Raw genomic sequence first — 19755 nt, 5'->3', positions numbered from 1 at the left:
CACACCTGGACACGTTTCAGGAGGTTTTAGAGGACTTCTGAAATTGTAAACACTAAAAATGAAATATGAAGTGGAATTTTACAAAAAATAAAGGTAATGATGCAGATGCAGCTGGTTTCACCCAAATGTCTTTGAAAACTCTTTTAAATAGGGGTGTGTTTGTGATGCACTTTTAAAATATGCTCTATTTTAATATTATTATTATATTCGTGGAATTAACATTAATAAAAATGTGATTGGTTACAGTTCTTTTTTGGTTGAAGCATAACATTCACCTGAACTAGACCTTGAGGATTTTGAGCTGTAATGAATAACATTTCATATTTCAGACCAAAAAGGGTCTGAAGAGGCAAGGGCAGGGCTGCTCCAGGGATAAGACTTCAAGGGCAAAAGGAGCAGGGCCAGGCTGGCGGAAGAGGGCCGAGGAAATGCTCCTCAATGGTCTCGCATTTGAGATTTCAGAACAAAGAGGGTCTGATAGGTCCCTTGCACAAAGCAGATAGTAGATTAGTGTTTTACTTAAGCGCTTAATTTAGAAAGTATTCTAGATGTTTCCCTAGCCGAGATCCATTGACCACATTCCCCGTGCCAGGCACAGTGTAAACCAAGAGATTCCATACCGGACTTGGCTCCTATCTCCAGGGGTTTTACCTTCGAGACGTTAACAATGAAGTGAGAAGAGTCCTAACAGTCAAGAACACTCTGAACTTTGGATTTTCGTGATCTGTCTTAAAGAGCCGCATTTCTACCCAAAGACAGCATGTCTTCCCTGCATAAACAAGACCAATGCACGCCCAGTTAGGGGGCTCACACCTCTAAAAGAAACATCCTGGTGTGGAGAGATATATAAGATCATGGGTGGTGAGAACCAGCTCACCAGAAGGTAGAAGAGCCTAGAGTTAGGGGTAGCGACCAGGAGGCGCATGAGGGTTCCAGTCCAGGCCCTGCCACGTATGAGCCATGAGGTCCAGGCTGCTACTTAACCTCTCTAGACCTTCCAGTCTCACATGAAAAAGGTTGAAAATGATTGTGTCCACCTCATGGTGGATGTAGTGAGTTCATGAGGAGTAAGATACCCAGGGCAGTTTTTGTTTTACAGAGTGAGAGTGCTTTCTGAAGTCAAAGTTAAGGGTTTTGAGGGAGGAATTTTATAATATTCAAAGAAAAGTGCTTGTGAATATATTATACTGCTGGCCAGTAAATGTCCACTGAAACTGGCTGCTATTAGCATCACACCTATTTCACTGACTTCTTAGGAGTCCGGAGTGACTCAGTTAATTTTGGCCAGGTGCCCTGGGTCAGCGCTACATATGGCTGTAAATGGGAAGTTTGGAGGAGCTTCTGAAAGCTTGCTGAATACAGCTGTGATGCACTCCGTGTCCTCCAGTTCTCATCTCTTGCTCTAAAATGGTATTTTCCTTTCCACTGAATGACATAGTAGCTGCTCTGCTTTTTCTTCTAATACGGTTGCTCTGCTGTTGGTCTGATGTTTAGATTCCACATCTGGTAGCGGTAAAATCCCAGGGACCTGCCTTGACCGCCTCCCAGTCAGTGCACGAGCAGCCCACCAAGGGCCTGTCTGGGTTTCAGGAGGCTCTGAACGTGACCTCTCACCGCGTTGAGATGCCACGCCAGAACTCGGATCCCACCTCCGAAAACCCTCCTCTCCCCACTCGCATCGAGAAGTTTGACCGAAGCTCTTGGTTACGACAGGAAGAAGACATTCCACCAAAGGTAATAGGCTAGCCTGCTTTCATCATAGCTATCATCATCATTATTGTTCATTATTAGTATTCATTATTATTAGCATCTCTATTCCAGACCTTCTATAGTAATGAGGAACCTGAGAATGCCAGAGCAGCACCCTTTCTCATGTTCTCCTTCTTGTTCCTAAGCTAAGACTTGGATTGTCATTTATCACTTCTGATCTCGTTTTCCCAAGAAACAGAGGCTCAGGTAACTCAGTGACTTGGAAACATCTATCCTATACCCAGAATTAGAACTCTCAACTTCAAACATTCCAAACTACTATTTTACTGTCCGCATTAAGAAACAGAATAATAGGGGTGCCTGGCTGGTTCAGTCAATAGAAGACTTGACTCTCGACCTCAGGGTTGTGAGTTCAAGCCCCATATTGGGCGTATGCATTACTTAAACAAACAAACAAACACACACACACACACACACACACAAAAGAAAGAAAGAAAGAAAAAAAAGTGGGGGAGCACCTGGGTGGCTCAGATGGTTAAATGTCTGCCTTCAGTTCAGGTCTCGGTCTCCATGTCCTGGGATCAAGCCCCGTGTTGGGCTCCTAGCTCAGCAGGGAGTCTGCTTCTCCCTCTCACTCTGCCTTTTCCCCAACTTGTGTTCTGTCTCTTTCTCTCTCCCAAATGAATAAATAAAATCTTTTTAAAAAGAGAGAGAGAGAGAAATGGAATAATGGGTATTTTCATCAGTGACTGAAACTACATCTAGACAAATTGAAAACTTCCAGATAAAAAGTAGAAAATTGATTTATTTCTACTTTTAATAACACAACTCGAATTACAGGTGTTCAGAAGATAGTACTGCTCTTAAAATTGGCTCTGTTTAAGGAAAGCTCCTTTAGCCCAGGTCATAATTTAACTCCTGAGCATGAAACCGTAGGGTGAAATGACTAGCCATCTACTAGACAGAATAATCCTGGATTTGTTTCTTTTGTTTTGTTTTTACCTATACCCATTGTTACTCATTCCAAAAGATGTCATGAAATGTGGCTACGCATTTCACTGCAGACATCCTGGAAGCATTTCAAAATACTAGAGAAATTTTTGCATTACATTCTTCCTGATTCTTCCTTTCTCCTGAACTTAACATAGGAGCTTTGCCAAATGGAATGTCCCACAATTTCCGGAGATCAATGCCATTGTTGACACCAGGCAAAAAGAACTTTTTACCCACTGATTTTCAAATATTCTTCCTCATCTTCCACTCAAAAAGATAATATAGCAGCATTTCCATGATTTTTGGAAATGAAAATAGCTGACTGTGACTTGTTTTGTTGGTGCTCTCCTTTTATGGAAGTAAGGATACCTTCAGAAAAGGTTAGTTAGGGAGCAAGGTTTAATGTCAAAGATAGGTCGGGCAGGGGAGTGGCCCAAGAACTGGGAAAACGGAAAAGGGACATTATTGGTCCGCTCTCTAAAACATGCAGGCATACATTTCTAACTCCGGGAGAAAATGTGACATTCATATAAAGATTTTAAGTTTTAAGAATTTGTTAAACTCTTTCTTCTTGACAACTATTTAAATTTACAAAAGGAAAAAAGAAAAAAACGAGTATTTAATTTGGGCAGGTGGGAATCCTGATTTCGGCCATGCTGCTTCTCTTCAGTAGACTCAGCTTTCTAGATCTTTATCTTAAAATGCATTATAATAAACAATAAAATTTATATGAGTGTTAAATATCATTTACTATATTAAACAACATTATTATAGCAAAGCACATATTTAAAATAACTAGCATAAAACACAAACCCACTTTAAAAGAGCCCCAAGAGGGGCGCCTGGGTGGCTCAGTGGGTTAAGCCTCTGCCTTCAGCTCAGGTCATGATCTCAGGGTCCTGGGATCGAGCCCCGCATTAGGCTCTCTGCTCAGTGGGGAGCCTGCTTCCCTTTCCTCTCTCTCTGCCTGACTCTCTGCCTACTCATGATCTCTGTCAAATAAATAAATAAAATCTTTAAAAAAAAAAAAAAAAGAGCCCCAAGAGATGAATGAAGATTGAAACACCCAACAAATGTTTAATCCAACCAGTTATCACGAGTTACCTACATTTCCATCCCCTGGTCACCTTTTTTTTTTTTTTTAAAGATTTTATTTTTATTTATTTGACAGAGAGGGAGACATCACAAGCAGGCAGAGAGGCAGGCAGAGAGAGGGGAAAGCAGTCTCCCAGCTGAGCAGAAAGCCCAGTGCAGGGCTGGATCCCAGGACCCTGAGACCATGACCTGAGCCGAAGGCAGAAGCTTTAACCCACTGAGCCACCCAGGCGCCCCTCCTGGTCACTTTTATAAAGTATTATTCTTTTCCCTCATGTTGGACCCCTTTAGTACACTTTCAATATTTGATTTCACTAAAAATGTTTACTAAAGTGAGGCAGACTTGAGTTCCCATCTTAGGCCCTTGTCAGATAAGCTAATAATGATCTCTTTTCCTACTGTGTGCCTAATAGTGTGCACACAGTCTTTTTGAAGACCCTGCCAGCGTTTTCAATATTAATTCTGTTCTGTAGTCCATTGCAAATTGACTTTCCAAGGCACAGTATTTGCGAGGGGGTTTGTTTTTAATTAATGACTGCAAGTTGATTAGGAAGTAGTAACACTTAGGATCCATTAAAAGAGTTTCTTTGAGCTCCTGAGCCTGTGGCTTATGTCCCAAGTTCTAGCCTGATAACCTCTCTCTCACTAGATTTCATCATCTCCTTATCTGTTTATCATTTGGGGTGGAGTTCAGCTTCTCTGGATAACTCTCATCTGATGCAATTTCTAATGATCAACTGAGTTAATGGTACCCCAGAGAAATTTCTGGTATCTGCCACTCTTACACAAGGAAAGGAGGTCAAGTGCTCTAGCCTGGTGATAAAAATAATTAGCTTGGTCTGCTTTTTAATTTGTCTTTAAAACTGAAAACCATTCTCCTTCATAATTGCTGAAGGTGCCGATGTGCCTTTTGTGTGATTTTGTTTAGGAAGTTAAAGATTTCTTTGAAACATGAACACCATGTCTTTCCCATTTCTGATAGTTTCTGTAACTCCTGGTAAATTTTAGAAAAGGGTTAGGATGCTTTTCAGGTAGGAGCCTATGGGAGCTATTGTATGGAAAATATTTCTGAATTCTGGTTTTTCTTTTAGGTGCCTCAAAGAACAACTTCTATATCCCCAGCGTTAGCCAGAAAGAATTCTCCCGGAAATGGTAGTGCTTTGGGACCCAGACTAGGATCTCAACCCATCAGAGCAAGGTAAGGCAAGGAAGATGGTTAGGGTGAAGGAAGAAGCCCCCACCTGTTATTGTCATTATTGCTTTCTTAAAAGTTGTCTTTGTCCTTTTTTTTCACTTCAGAGACATGTTGACTGGCCTCTTGGATAGTAAGCTTTGGTGGGTCCAGAACACACATCTTTTATTTCTTCAGTAGCCTTTCAGAGAAGTCAGTGTTGGCTTTTCATGATCAGTGGCTTGTAAGACCCAAGCCTTTGTCCCAGTGGCAGCTCATGAATGAATAAGTGAGGGCATGAAGAAATGAGACAGTCCAGAAGCCAAGCAGGTGTGCCTCACTGGACAATTTTAAAAATTGGGGAGTAAAATTGCAAATTGAAGTCTTGTTGGAATGCCCCAAAGCATCACTCATGAAGTCAGCACAACAAGATGTCCTGATTTGAGGTGATTTTCAGCATCAGGTCAAGAAATGTTCTGTGGGAGCCAGTAAGACACTACAGAGTCTGGGGCGCCTGGGTGGTTCAGTGGGTTGGGCTTTCCACTCTTGATCTCAAATCAGGTCTTGATCTCTGGGTGGGGAGTTCAAGCCCCATGCTGGGTTCCATGCTGGGTGTGGAGCCTACTTAAAAAAAAAAAAAAGCCATTACAAAGTCATTTCCAAAGAAATGCGTTAGTGGCCAGCCTCAGAGCTTCCTTGCTTGGCAAATTACAAAAGGACTATACTATTTTCTTAGCAAGAAATCACCTCTGTGGCATTATGGAGAGTCACTGAGATACATTTATGCTTCCACTGCTGCTCTGTGCTCTCCTAGAATTTTCCATCAACCATGGATATGCGTACAGTCAGGAAACCACATCCCCCCCAGTTGGTGTAGAGGTCTCAGGAGAATCTGGGAAGTAAACAATATCTTGACTGTATCTGAGCTGATTTTATGTGGTAACAGACGCCGTTTTGCTGCTCTAGTTCTGTGAGCTTCCCTCAGATCTTTCATGATGAATACACTGCTTTTTAGGATCAACTGAAATAGCAAGTGGTCTCTGCTGAGACTCTGAAAAGGATGAGCTTGGGCAGGCTGTTACATTCTTCACTGTGTTCATTAGAGAAGGACTCTCCCTTGCTAGGAAGAATGACAGACTGGAAACAAAGGTTAGGATGATTAGTACCTATCTTTAATATATGGGATGCTTTTGATGGTGAAGCTCTAATTTTCCTCTTCACATGAAGAGCTTTAGGAAGAGGTCCCTAAATAAGATAGAACTGTACTAAGCACATTCATCCCTTTAGGACAAAGAAGTTAGCCCATACTGAACGGATATGCTACTTGTAGGAAGCTTGGAACGTACCATTTTTTCCCAGCGACTTGTCAGCTTCTCCCTGAGCTGGTGTTGCTAGGCATTGCTGAGACCAGAGTGTTCTGTGACCTGGGAGCCAAAGGAACAGCAGCCCTGGGATTGCCAGTGTGAACTTTGTTCAGTCCCCCTCTTCCAGCCGCAGTAAGCCCCCACTTATCAGCGCTTCTTAATCTTTTGGACCCTGCCCTCAGGCTCTGTTCATTGGATCAGGTGCTTGGAATTTTTGCTGCCAGTAAATCAAGTGTCATTTCCACGGTCTTTTTTCCTTCTATCAGCCAAAAACAAAGAGCACTGTCATATAATCAAATAAAAAAGCAGCTCTTTGTTCCCACTGAAGTGTTATTTTAATGACATTAGGTCCAAGATAGTTGGCCTTTGATGGTCAGTGGCTTGTCAAACTGAGCCTTTCTCCTAGAACCACTTAAATTTGTACTTTGTCCAAAGAATGCAGACTTTGTGAGATAGCTAGCATTTTTTCTGCTTTTCTGAGGGATGGAGGGAGGGAGCTAAGAGGTGATAATTATTTACCTACAATGAAAGTCAGAGGGATTGTGGGGGAGAGGGTGGGAAATCCACATCCCTGCCACGTGCAGTAATCCTACAAAGCACTCTGCTGCTTTTTTTTTTTTTTTAAGATTTTATATTTTATTTGAGATAGAGAGAAGAGCACAGAGGGAGATGCAGAGGGAGAAGCAGACTCCCCACTGAGCAGGGAGCCTGGTGTGGGGCTTGATCCCAGGACTCCAGGATCATGACCTGAGCCAAAGGCAGACTCTTAACTGAAGTAGCCACCCAGGCGCCCCTGAACACTCTGCTTCTTGTTATTACGTATCTCCTAGTGACCAACACTTCAGATGTGAATCAGATTTTTGCAACTCTAGATTGGATTGCATTTATTTAAAGCTGTAGGATTTGGTTTATTTACTGTGATAAAGATAGATTTAGGTCACCTTTGCTTCATTGAAAAACACCCTAAAACGCAGTGGTCTGATTGAGTAACAATTTATTATTTCTTATGGTTCTTATTTATTCTTTCTTATGGGTTAAGCTAATGACTTTCAGTTTTAGTTTTAGACTTTAGTTAATGACTTTTTCTGCTGGTCTCACTTGGGCTCACTTAATGCAGCTACACTGAGCTGATGGGTCAAATGTACTGTCACATGGTCTTTCATCCTGGTCTTTGCTATTTGCCGAACTCAGGACAACCTCCCCTCAGTGAAGGCCCCAGTGAACAAGACCTTTTCAAGCCCTTGCTTGCATCATCTTTGCTGATGCCCCGTTGGCAACCTCAGTCACATGGCCAAGCCCTGAGTCAATGTGTAAAGGAAACACACGGGCACAGACAACAGAGATGTGATTGGTGGCGCACTTTACCGTAAAACACACTCTCCTGTTTTTACTGCTCTTGATGAAGTTCTCATAGTTCTTTTTGTACCATTTTTCAGGCAGTTGTCCATCTATAAAGCCATAAAAAGGGGTTGCTTTGAAATAAGCAATCCTTTACAATTGAATTTACAATGGTATAAGCTGTATTTCTTAGAGTTGGTCACTATTCCTTTTTATCCACCCAGCTCTTTTCCTTGAAATGATCTTTTTTTTTTTTTAAAGATTTTATTTATTTATTTGACACAGAGAGAGAGATCACAAGCAGGCAGAGAGGCAGGCAGAGAGAGGTGGGGAAGCAGGCTCCCCGATGAGCAGAGAGCCCGATGCAGGGCTCGATTCCAGGACCCTGAGTCCATGACCTGAGCCGAAGGCAGAGGCTTAACCCACTGAGCCACCCAGGGGCCCTCCCCACCTTGGAATCATCCTTAAGGGAGAGTAGGAAATTGGCAAAGTAAAAATGGATCCCAAGGAAAATCACACATGTAATAAAGGAATAATTCAGGGTGTTTTATTGTTATTATTTTTCATTTGCTAAATTCAGTAAATGCATATGAAGGACCTGTTGTGTGAAGGGCCGCATGGGACCTTGTGAACCAGTGACTCAAACAAGACCACCTGAGTCCAGGGCCCCCAGGTCAGAGGATATACCATACCTGCCGGTCTTCGGGACTATAGGCCTTATTAGGGGCAAAATTTTGTTCCTTGCCTTGCTTTCTTATTTTGCTTTGGGGTAAATATGTGAAATGACTTATCTAAAGGAAGCAAAAGAAGGTAGAGACTCTCTCTTCTTCTGTGACAAACTTAGGGATCGCAGGTTAAAGGCAACAGTGTCTGAATATGGAGGGAACCTGGGTCCCCGATTCCCCACCTGGAGAAGAATCACCAAGGAGAGCAGTTCTCTTGGTATATATTGTGATACAAGTGAGAATTAAACCACTTTGTGCTAAGCCAGTAGGAAAAAGAAAGAATAGGAAGCAGAGGTTAATGGTCACAAAGCTCGGTTTTTGCCTCTTAAATTCAAGTACTGATGAACTCCAGGTACTGTGTGCAAGACGTTGTATATTCTGTAGTAACTGCAGAGTATGTGATAATTTCTGAGAATGGAGGAAATGGTATATTTAAGTCAACAAATTCCTTGGCACCCTGAATGGAAGATTCTGGAGGTGAATTTCAATGGCTTTGTGCAAGTATGTACGTGTAACTCGAGGCAAAAAGCAGAGCTTTACTATTTTCAAAAACCTTCCTTCTCCCAGAGAAAAATTTGCAGTTATGTCACTCTTCCCCTGTCTTCACACACTACACGAAATCAAAAGGAGCCCTGTAAAGAATAGGTTTTTAAATAGGTGTGTATCAGCCAATACAACTTTAGTTGCTTTAGTTGTTCAGGAAAGTGTTACCGGGTGACCTTGTGCATCTCTGCCTTCTGCTTGGTTTGGGGTGATTTGTTGCTTATTTGTTTATTTGTTTCTGTAATAAACACTTCTGGAGCATCTTTATGATAATGTCAGGCAATGTCTGATGTGCATTTCCAATGGTGACTTCTGTAAAACATACAACAACTCTGGGAGATGGTGGCCGTAGTCACCTCCATTTTATAGAAGGGATGGAGACCAACACGGGTTATTGGCCCTAAGGTGACAAGTTTCCTAAGTGGCCCCATTTGAACCTCCAGCTTGAACCATTGCACCCAAGTCCACACTCTTAAGTACCCTGCTGTGCTTACATGTTTAGTGAAAGACACAGCTGGCATTGCTGCCTCCTGTGCCCAGAGGAGAGAGGACTCTTGATTGGCTGACTACAAGGCAGCATCTTGCCTCCACCTTTCCCAACGAGCGATCTGAGGGTTATGTTAGTAGCCCCTCTTCATCCTATGGTTATCGATTCTCCTCCTGTGATACTGACGACCTTTGAAAAGTTATCGTCCCCTGGGACCTATTTATATCCCCCAAACTTCCCTGCTCGAGCTGGTACTCACGTTATTATGTGCACGTGACAGTTCCTGTCCCCAGTGGCTGCAGTCTCCGTGATAGCACGGGTCCCCAGGACCCCCAGCCCTGTTCCGACCTTCCTTCTCACGCCTGCGCACATGGCTGTGCTGTCCTTAACCTGCTGTCTGGGCTTCCCGTGATCATCTGAGTCCAAGTCAAGATTTGACTTGTTCATTTTTTAAAATACTGTTTTAAAAAATTCCATGTACTTTATTATTTAACTTTGATTCATGTGTTCCTTTAAAGCAAATTAAAATTTGATCAAACAAGTATATTCAGAAAATGAAAAGATTTAAATTAAGCCAGAAACACCCAGTCAAAACCCGATGACTAAATGCTTACTTTCAAAAAATAATTCTCTGTCCATCCCAAACCTCTGTTCCCATGGCTCATTTGGTCTCGTTGGCTGTGTCATCAAAGAACAAAGTAGAGTGAATTTTGGCAGTCAGCCAGTTAATTATAGCCTTGGCCCAATATTTGGGCCAAGAAATCACTTTGTAATCCTAATTTTCTGTTTTGACTTTTTATATGATTTAAGCAAATGGAATAATTGCCACATTTTCACTTTACTGTGTGTTTTATAGAGCAAACAGCATTGTCTGTGGGATGGCAAATGTCTGAACTAAAAGTTCAGACTAAAAGTTAGCATTTAAAGAAATATATATGAATGTTTTCAAATTTTTTCACATTTGGATCTGAGTAGTTACAGTTAATATGTGACCTGTTCTTTCATAGAATCCTTCTAAAATTCCCTCTAAAAGGATTTATCTCAGACCCTATGGCCCCAAGGACAGACCATATTACTACACAATAAGGAAAAGAATAATATGAATGGTATGACATTTTCTCAAAATACTTATATTCCCCCCCAAAATTAATAAGGTAGAAAAAGCATTTTAAAGTTTTCCCGATTTCTACGTGGCATTATATAGAAATGAAATGGTGTTTTTCAGTCTCCAGCAGCAAAAACAGCAGCCTATTAAGACCAGCACCCATGCTGGTGAGCTCCAGCGAGGAGGACTCGTGCTAATGAGGCCCAGGTCAGGGATTTAATGCCCGTGAGATCCAATTAATTTCACACAGAAAGAGAGTCTGAGTCCCATCGAAGACGTGTGCACATCCCAGCTGCTTCTGCCAGTCCCCGTGCCCCTCCTTGACAACCGTGTCCCAGGCCTTGTCATCAGGACGGTGGTGGCCTCCCATCTGGTCAGCCTGCCTCTCTCCCCAAGCCGGTCAGATGGAACCCTGCCCTGGGAGGTCTGTGTGCTCTGCCCAGCCTTACAGGCACTGCAGCCTCAACTGTCCGCCCCTTCTGATAAGCCCGTCTTCCCAGGAAATCTGACACAGATGTGGTGCTCTTCCCTCACGGTGGTGTCCTCCCCATACCGGCGAGCCCCGGGAAGACCCCAACCCTCGTGTCCTCGCTCAGCTCCTTCCCCCAGACTTCCTGCTTCCCACGCCAAGGCCCAGTCAAGTCCTGTCCCCATGGTGACCCCCACCTCAACCACTCTGGACCACATTCATTGTTCCCCAAACACTGACAATACTTGAAGGTCCTTTCACACACGGCAAACAGAGGTTTGCCTTATCCACTGTGCTCTCCACTGCATGTATCCCTTCTCTAGAATTATCTTGCACCTCATACCTGTGACGGTGCTTGTCTCCATCCCTCATACTGGTCCAATGAGGCTCACAAAGTAGGTGCTTCATAGAAAGGTGTTGGTTAAAGGATTGAACGAGTGCTGTGTTCACGCAAACAGCTGGAAAAACTCTCAGAGCTCACAGCTACCCTCTCCTCATAGCTGGATTTTTTGTGTGGTTTTGTTGTTGTTGTTGTTGTTGTTGTTGTTGTTTTCTTCAAGGAACACTACATTACCATCCTATAAAATGGAAGCAACTACCAAAAAGCCTTAGCGTGCCCCTCACACTCAATCCGCAATACAGTTGGTTAGCAATAGAATTTTCAGAAAAAAGTATTTGGGGACTTTATTAATTTTATTCATACATAATTAATTAAATTAAATTAATAAAATTTATTTCTATATAATTAAACAATAAAGGGTTAATAAAATAATATAATATAATTAATTAATTAAACTACCACTGTTTAATAAGAAGAGCATGGGAAAGAATTTATTATTAGGGAATGAAAGGAGATAAGATTATTTCTTCTTTTTTTTTTAAGATTTTATTTATTTATTTGACAGAGAGAGAGAGAGATCACAAGTGAGCAGAGAGCCAGGCAGAGAGAGAGGGGGAAGCAGGCTCCCTGCTGAGCAGAGAGCCCAATGCGGGGCTCGATCCCAGGACCGTGAGATCATGACCTGAGCCAAAGGGAGAGGCTTAACCCACTGAATCACCCAGGTGCCCTAATAAGACTATTTATTTAAGGAGAATTCAAAAGGTAGGATATTGTGCAAGTGTTACACATTTATCATTTTAGGTGTTCTCCAAATCAGAGCTGTTTCTAGTATGGAACCAAATCTATTTAAGCCAATTAAATGATAGCAGTTTTCACAAAAATAATTACTGTGCAGAGGAGTTCTATAACAATATTGAGAATTTTAAACATTTTCCTTAAACTTGATAATTACTTCTGCTGCAGTTGGTCATATTGCTGGGTTGACTTAGCAACTCCTTCACCATAAGAACTTAAAAGATAAGTGTTGCCATAAAGTTTACATTTATACAATCAAAATTAGTAAGTTATGGGGATATCTTTGTTTTTACATGTGTTTTTCAGGGCCACCAGCCATGTCTTCCAATAACCCGATATTTTAAAATGTTCGTAACTTAGGGCACCTGGGTGGCTCAGTCGGTTAAATGTCTGCCTTCAGCTCAGGATCTGATCCCAGGGTCCCGGGATTGAGCCCCACATCGGGCTCCCTGCTCAGCAGAGAGTCTACTTCTTTCTCTCTCTCTCCAGCTCCCCCTCTTTGTACTTGCTCTCTCTCTTTCTCTGTCAAATAAAAAAATAAAATCTTTTTTTAAAAAAATGTTTGTAACTTGACCAAATGTTTTTGGCAGATACCTCAGCAAAAAGCAAGGATCTTGTGTTTTCGAAAAAAATTATTTGGTCTCGTTGCTACTATAATGATGCTGTTCTGTGGCCAGATTTTTGGCACACTAAAATGCAAATGTCTCAAGGGAAGAGACCATATTATTTTCATTTTTATACATGAAATGTGGGAGACCCAGCACAGTTCAGAGTGCACTTGACATTGTCAAAATGAGCGGAACAAGATGAAAGTGTAAAATTACATCTTAACAGGACTTCCTGCATTAAAAATCATGTCTCCATTCTCGCTATGGTGACTGTTAGCAAAGATGTGCAGTTCTGTTTGGAGAACAGAAGGCACTGGAAACACGGAGGGATCCATGGGACAGGTGGCTGGCAGCAGATTTGAGCTCTTGGTTTCAGGTCTTACTAAATGACCGTTTAGGCCCAGCATTGTGAAAATCTAAAGGAAAAATGAAAAGGCCTAGGAGTTATAAATTAAAAAGACCTTTCTGGAAACTTTGAGTGAGGAGACTGCTTATTTTTATAACAAAATCATAAAAACCTGAGCAGTTGTTTCCCACCACTGTCCCAATACAGCTTCCACGACCACCAAGAGTGGCCTTGGTGGCCCTTGCTTACTGCCCCGGGCTCCCAGCAGGCAGAGCAGGGATGAAATTGGCTGGGCGTGACCAGCACACTGGCGGAGGGCAAGGGCTGTATCTTGTTCATCATCATCTCTCAGATGCCTGACCCAGTGCTGGGTATGACCAACTGAATGAGCAAATAAATAACTACCGTTTGGGCAGTTAAGCTATGAAAGTGAATAATACAGTAAGGGCTCATCACAAGTGGGGACTACTAGTATTGTTCTTGAATTAGCACTTAGTAATAATTCTTTAAAACACACCTCCCTTTGATAAGAGCCAAAGTACATAAAGACTTCTTGAAAGAAATTTAAAAATACAAATGTACCACTGACCACATAAGCAAAGAACTTGATTAAGCAATTGACAGATGAAGAATTATAAATGGTAAATAAATGTGAATAAAATTATTCTCCCTCAAAAGTAATGTTTTATTTTTTTTTCTTGTTTTAGTTTATTTGTTTTAATTAACACATAATGTATTATTTGCCCCAGGGATAGAGGTCTGTGAATCATCAGGCTTACACATTTCACAGCACTCACCATAGCACATACCCTCCCCAATGTCCATCACCCAGCCACCCTACTCCTACCCCCCACCCACTGACCCTTGGTTTGGTTCATGAAATTAAGAGCCTTTTATGGTTTATCTCCCTCCCCAGTTCCATTTTTCCTTCCCTATCCCCCCACAACCCCCTGCCCTGCCTCTCAAATTCCTCATATCAGAGAGGTCATGTGATAATTGTTTTTCTCTGATTGACTTATTTCGCTCAGCATAATAGTCTCTAGTTCCATCCATGTCATTGCAAATAGCAAGATTTCGTTTTCTTTTGATGGCTGCATAGTATTCCATTGTATATATACATACACCGCATCTTCTTTATCCCTTCATCTGTTGATGGGCATCTAGGTTCTTTCCATAGTTTGGCTATTGTGGACATTGCTGCTATAAACATTTGGGTGCCCGTGCCCCTTCAGATCACTACATTTGTATGTTTAGGGTAAATACCCAGTAGTGCAATTCCTGGGTCATAGGGTAGCTCTATTTTCAACTTTTTGAGGAACCTCCATACTGTTTTCCAAAGTGGAAAATAGCTTGCATTCCCACCAACAGTATTGGAAGGTTCCCCTTTCTCTGTATCATCGCCAACATCTGTAGTTTCCTGACTTGTTAATTTTAGCCATTCTGATGGGTGAAGTGGTATCTCACTGTGGGTTTGATTTGTATTTCCCTGATGCTGAGTGATGTTGAGTACTTTTTCATGTGTCTGTTGGCCATTGGATGTCTTCTTTGAAAAGTAATGTTTAAAAACAACATTAAAACAAGATACTTTTTAAAAAACAATTAGCGAACTGCTCATAATAAAGTGTGGTTAACAATTCAGTAGGATGGATTATTTCCAACACTTCAGCAAAAACCGGTGAAACCATTACATGCTCACATACAAACATATGCAACACACACATCCCAGTTCATGTCTTTCCACCCAAGAATTCCAGATCCGGAAAGGAGGTAGGGAAGGGTATTTGTGTGCCTGGAGAGATACTCATTTCAGTGTCATGTGTCAGGCCAATGTACTGGCTGTAGAGGAGCGTTTCAACTAATTCATCCATGTACTGACTGTTAAGCAGCCATTATTGTCTTTGTAAGCCTAAGGAGCTGCTCCCAATGCAATGTTAAGGGGAAAAAGCAAGCTGCAAAACTGAAAGCGTAGCATGCTTCCATATATACAAGAGGAAAAAATCTAAAAGATACTACACCAAATAGTAAAATATAGCTGGATTTCTCTTGGGTCAGAGATCGCATATGTTGCTTTCTCCCCCGCCCCCCACCTTTTTAAAATCTTCTATTATTTTTCAAGGTTTGGTTGTTTTGTTTTGTTTTGTTTTTACAATGAACAGGGGAATAAGGGTTTAAAAGAAAGCCTCCTTTGAAGAGTACCATTTCAGAGCTAATACTTTAGTGTGATGACCCAGGAGCTGGGTCAGGAGTTCATCTCATCAGCAGTATCAGGCTGGGAGCTCCACAGAGAACGACATGACTGTCATTCCCAGTGACCTTTTCTGTGCAGGGTGACACAAGGGCTCTGGCTGCTCCTCTGTACCCGGGGCGGGGCTGGACTGTGCTTGTGTCTAGGAATGGCGAGGTCTGGAGGGTGTAGTCACGGTGCTCTGCCTTCCGTACAGCAACCCTGACCTCCGCAGAACTGAGCCCGTCTTGGAGAGCCCCTTGCAGAGGACCAGCAGTGGCAGTTCCTCCAGCTCCAGCACCCCTAGCTCCCAGCCTAGCTCCCAAGGAGGCTCGCAGCCTGGATCGCAAGCGGGATCCAGTGAACGGACCAGAGTTCGAGGTAAGCTTTCCCCTGCCTTTCCCTGACAGCTCTGCCTCGGACAGAGAGTGATGGGCACGGACTCAGCTCACTTCCAGACTTCTGTGCCCTCCCGCTCCTGGCGTGGCCACCACTGTGCGTTGCTACAGAGTCCTCTAACTGCCCTTAGCCTCGGTCTCCTTAGATGAGAGAACCACCATCCCCAGTCCCATGTGTGACATCAGAGTTTGGACTAAATCTTTTCTCATTGCACGTGATGTTGTTTTCCGGGAAGATCATAGATTATTGGTCTTATTTGAAAAGGTCATCACTTATGAGTCACCTGGATTACCATTTCCATTTGTTGCCTGTTTCCAGTCTCATGTACCTCCAAGTATCCTCTTCCCATTATGCCACTCATCCCTCTTTGGTATTCTGAATATAGTTCATAATACTAGGGATCTCTCAAAGTGAAATTCTGTAAAGACTAACATAGAAACATATGCACTTTAGAGAAGAAGTAAACCCTTCGACTTAAAAAGTATATTTGACTCTTTGGGTTATTCCTACTCAAGAGGAATAAAAAATGAGCCTCTCCAACCATTTATTCAAGTCTTTCATCACTGTGCAGTTCTCATTAATGAAGAAGCTTGTGGAAAACAGCAGAATGGCCAGCTAATTACACATGACTGCACATTGTTTCTTGCTGCAAAATTGACTCTTCTGAACAACCTCCTTCAGAAGATAATTTTGCTTCCACGCAACAAAGATGAGAACTTTCTTAAGGGCAATCTGACAAATATTAACAAATTACTCTGCCTGAGAAAAAGCACCAGTCCTTTATTTTTTTCTTAGCCTCTTCGTTGGGCACAACCAGAGTTGGTCCCCTAGTATCTTTTTAAGGCTTTGAATAAGTAAAATCACTGTCCATTTTGAAAAGGTTGAAACCTGGCGTGTGATGCTCTTATCTCTGGACTGGAGTTCAGCTGCTCCCGTATGTGTTCTTCACACGTCACTGGCCCAGCCCATAGTCATGTGCACTTTTGTTGCTTTCATCCAAATATAAATTTGCTTAGTTTAGAAAACGACCATCGGCTTATCTGTTTTCTGTTCATAAGCCACTCAATATCCTTACAGCAAACTAAAGAAAACTGAAGTTATAGGAATCATTTTAATTCTCTGACCTGGTTTGGGTTTAATTCTTATCTTTCCTTTGGCCTCTAGAACACTGTTGTCTCCCTAGAATGTTTCTGCCCAGGAAAGACCTTAAAACAAAAGAATCTGTCCTATACCAGAAAGATTTTTCTCTACCTATAAATAATCAGAGAGATGCTCTTCACTCTGGAGCTTAGGGAGCCCCCCAACCCGGCCCCACTTGCTCTGTACTTCTGTCCTGGGCTCTTCCCTTGGTCACCAACACTCTCCTTCCTATCCCCACCTCATTCTTTCTTCCTTAAAGGACACAGACAACCCCTGCCTCCCATTTAAAAACCATTCTATCAAATATAATACATTTCTGTGTCATCAAAATGACCTATTCTAATGGGTAAGTAGTAAAAGAAGAAATTTAGCTTAGAATATTAACACAGAAGCTTGGTTTAGTGTAATAACTGAGAATAGGACTTGGACAAACCAGACCAAATTCCAGCTCTGCTCATCATTTCTGCAGGACCTTAGTCTACTATGCCATTTCTCAAAGTCTATTGAACTGTAAAATGGGAAAAGAGTGCCACATGTTGGGTGGGAGCAAGAATCCTATGAGGCAGTTGACGTAGAAGGCATTTAGCATTGAGTGTGACGCACGTCTAGTTCTCAGTAAATGATCGTGGCAGTGGTGCTTGCTGGTTTTCCTTATGATTAAGAGTGACTTCCAGGTCACAAGCCTGAATGATTTTGCCTGAACATGAACAGTTTTCACAGATGTGTCTGAGGATTTGCCTAAGTGAATGACGTATCCCCTGAGTAATCCTGAAGGGTGACTCACCGCAGAATGTGGACTGGAGTCAACACTTTGTGATGGCCATTAATTTTCTTGGCCTCTGTTTTTCTGTCTAGCCAACAGTAAGTCGGAAGGATCTCCTGTGCTCCCCCACGAGCCTTCCAAGGTGAAGCCAGAAGAATCCAGAGACATTACCCGACCTAGTCGACCAGCTGTGAGTGCTTTCGAACTCTCTTAAGTTGCCAGGGAAGCTGTGGGATCAAGTGGTTGGGGATACACTCATGACTAGGAAACAAAACTTCACTGAGATTAAGAAGAAGCGTGGATGCTAGAAGCATCCAGAAGGAAGTCATCATACCTGATCAGGAAAAAACTGAAGAGATTTTGGATCGCTTATCTGCCTTTAGGCATTTTGCTGATCGTTAATGCTACTTTAGAGAATAAAAAAAGGGGGAGAAATAACTCCTATCATTACATAATTTCTACTCAGCAGCTTTGACAAAAAAATGCGGAGCTGCAGTTACGGAGATGTGGGCACGTTCTGTGGCTTTCTGTTGTCTACTCCGCCCTCTCCCTACATTATTTTCTGTACAAATTAATGTAATTTTTGCTGTTCTTCATGCCTTCAGGACTGTATTTTTCTGGATCCAAATGTGATAAGCATGGTTTGTCAAGGGGCCTGACAACTCGAAATCTAGCTTCCTCACTGAGACATGACAGACCCCAAATAGCTTTGGCAAAAGAAATAAGAGCATAAAGGCTGACATTTGGGAAAGTTGGAAATTAATTTGGGAGGAGTGACTATCCACTTACTTTCTTTAAAATTTCAGAGAACCTTTTCCATGAAATAAATTTGAGGACGTTTTGGTTTACTCTGGTTTGCACATATTAAAGTTTGGGGGCAGAGCGAGAATAATCCCAAAGGGGATTTGCCCCCTTCAGGGTTGAGGTTCTCTCTGCTCTTTGGCATTTAGTAGTTGTGTACTAACAATTCCCGCGGTGTGTCTAACCTGCTGCCTTTCTTCTGGCTTTTCCTTCACCTATGGATTCTTCTGGATTGGGTTCCTCCTCTCTCAGAGCTATAAGAAAGCAATAGATGAGGTTAGTATTACCTTTTCTTGGTCATGCTTTCACAAGATGTAAATATAAAGCCGATTTCCTGATGTTGACATTCAGAGAGGTGGTCTGGTGGGTCAGAGATTTAAAATTCAGTCCTCTGGAGTGTGGTCTGCTGGAAGCCAAGCCCCTTCAACCGCAGCCAGCCCAAGGCCCTCAGACACTTGTGGGAATTTCTAGGGACCTTCCTTCTAAGGCAAAATGTCTCTTTTCCAGTGTTCCAGTCTGGCTAAAGATAAGCATTAGCGCTGTGTTATTCATAGTTTTTTATCCCAGCATCTTCCAGTAGCAAAGCATAGCTCTTTACCTGTACTCCCCAGCTGTGCAGGGCGGGGGACGAGGGAGGGGGATTGATGGTTTGACTAACAAAGAAGAGAGACATCATGCTAAAGCACTCTGAATTTATAGTGTGTGATTTGTGAACAAGGAGTTACTGGGTATTGTTAGATTCGTTTTGTGGGACATTAACTACAGCATCGGCAGCAACATCAACTTTAGTTAATGAATCCTGGCGAGTTAAGTGACTTTATTTCCTTATCTGTGGAGACATTTTTCCATTAGAAAAATATATGGCTTTGTCAATCTTAGGTAGCTTGCTTAGAAGGATGACTGCCTTTCTGCTGTTTGTCAGACCTGCATGAACACAGCATAGTTGTTGATGCTGTTTTTAAGAGACAGGCCTTGCCAAGAGTCCTGACTGCATGGAATCTGAAGACTACTATTATGGCTTTATAGCTGTACTCTGCTGAGCACCATTTTTGTGAAATGATATGGAAAAAGCACTGGCTTTAGAGTCAACAAATTCAAATTCTAGCCCTTCCCCCAAGAAGTAACTGGCCAGGACCAGTCTCATAGAATCTCTCTGGGCCAGTTTCTTCCTGTGTACAATGGGAAGAAAGACACCCACTCTGCCTCAATCACAAGCTTGATTAGGATCATTCATGGTCACGTGTGTGAGAGCATTCTATGAAGTGTAAAGCCAAGAAGTCGTCCTCAAGCTATGGTTTGGGCTGGAGACATGGAGCCATTTTGGCAGGTGAAAGAAACA

The 19755-nt window shown here is 42.3% G+C and overlaps 1 protein-coding gene across 5 annotated transcripts in view; it reads left to right on the top strand.

Annotated features, from left to right (window-relative positions):
* The window catches only part of TNIK (TRAF2 and NCK interacting kinase), a 388557-nt gene that overhangs the window by 325332 nt on the left and 43470 nt on the right, over positions 1-19755 (top strand). For 3 of the 5 annotated variants that reach the window (XM_044251788.1, XM_044251786.1, XM_044251791.1), the window contains 5 exons: positions 1495-1734; positions 4890-4996; positions 15531-15694; positions 17708-17805; positions 18669-18692. In XM_044251788.1, the coding sequence (XP_044107723.1) occupies positions 1495-1734; positions 4890-4996; positions 15531-15694; positions 17708-17805; positions 18669-18692 (633 nt within the window). The remainder of the gene's footprint in view (positions 1-1494; positions 1735-4889; positions 4997-15530; positions 15695-17707; positions 17806-18668; positions 18693-19755) is intronic. The other 2 variants (XM_044251789.1, XM_044251787.1) reach the window with 1 other exon arrangement.

Source organism: Neovison vison, chromosome 6 (assembly GCF_020171115.1).
Source record: "Neovison vison isolate M4711 chromosome 6, ASM_NN_V1, whole genome shotgun sequence".
NCBI lineage: Eukaryota > Metazoa > Chordata > Mammalia > Carnivora > Mustelidae > Neogale > Neogale vison.
Note: the sequence above shows the minus strand (reverse complement) of the source record. Positions and strands in the feature narration are given on the sequence as shown.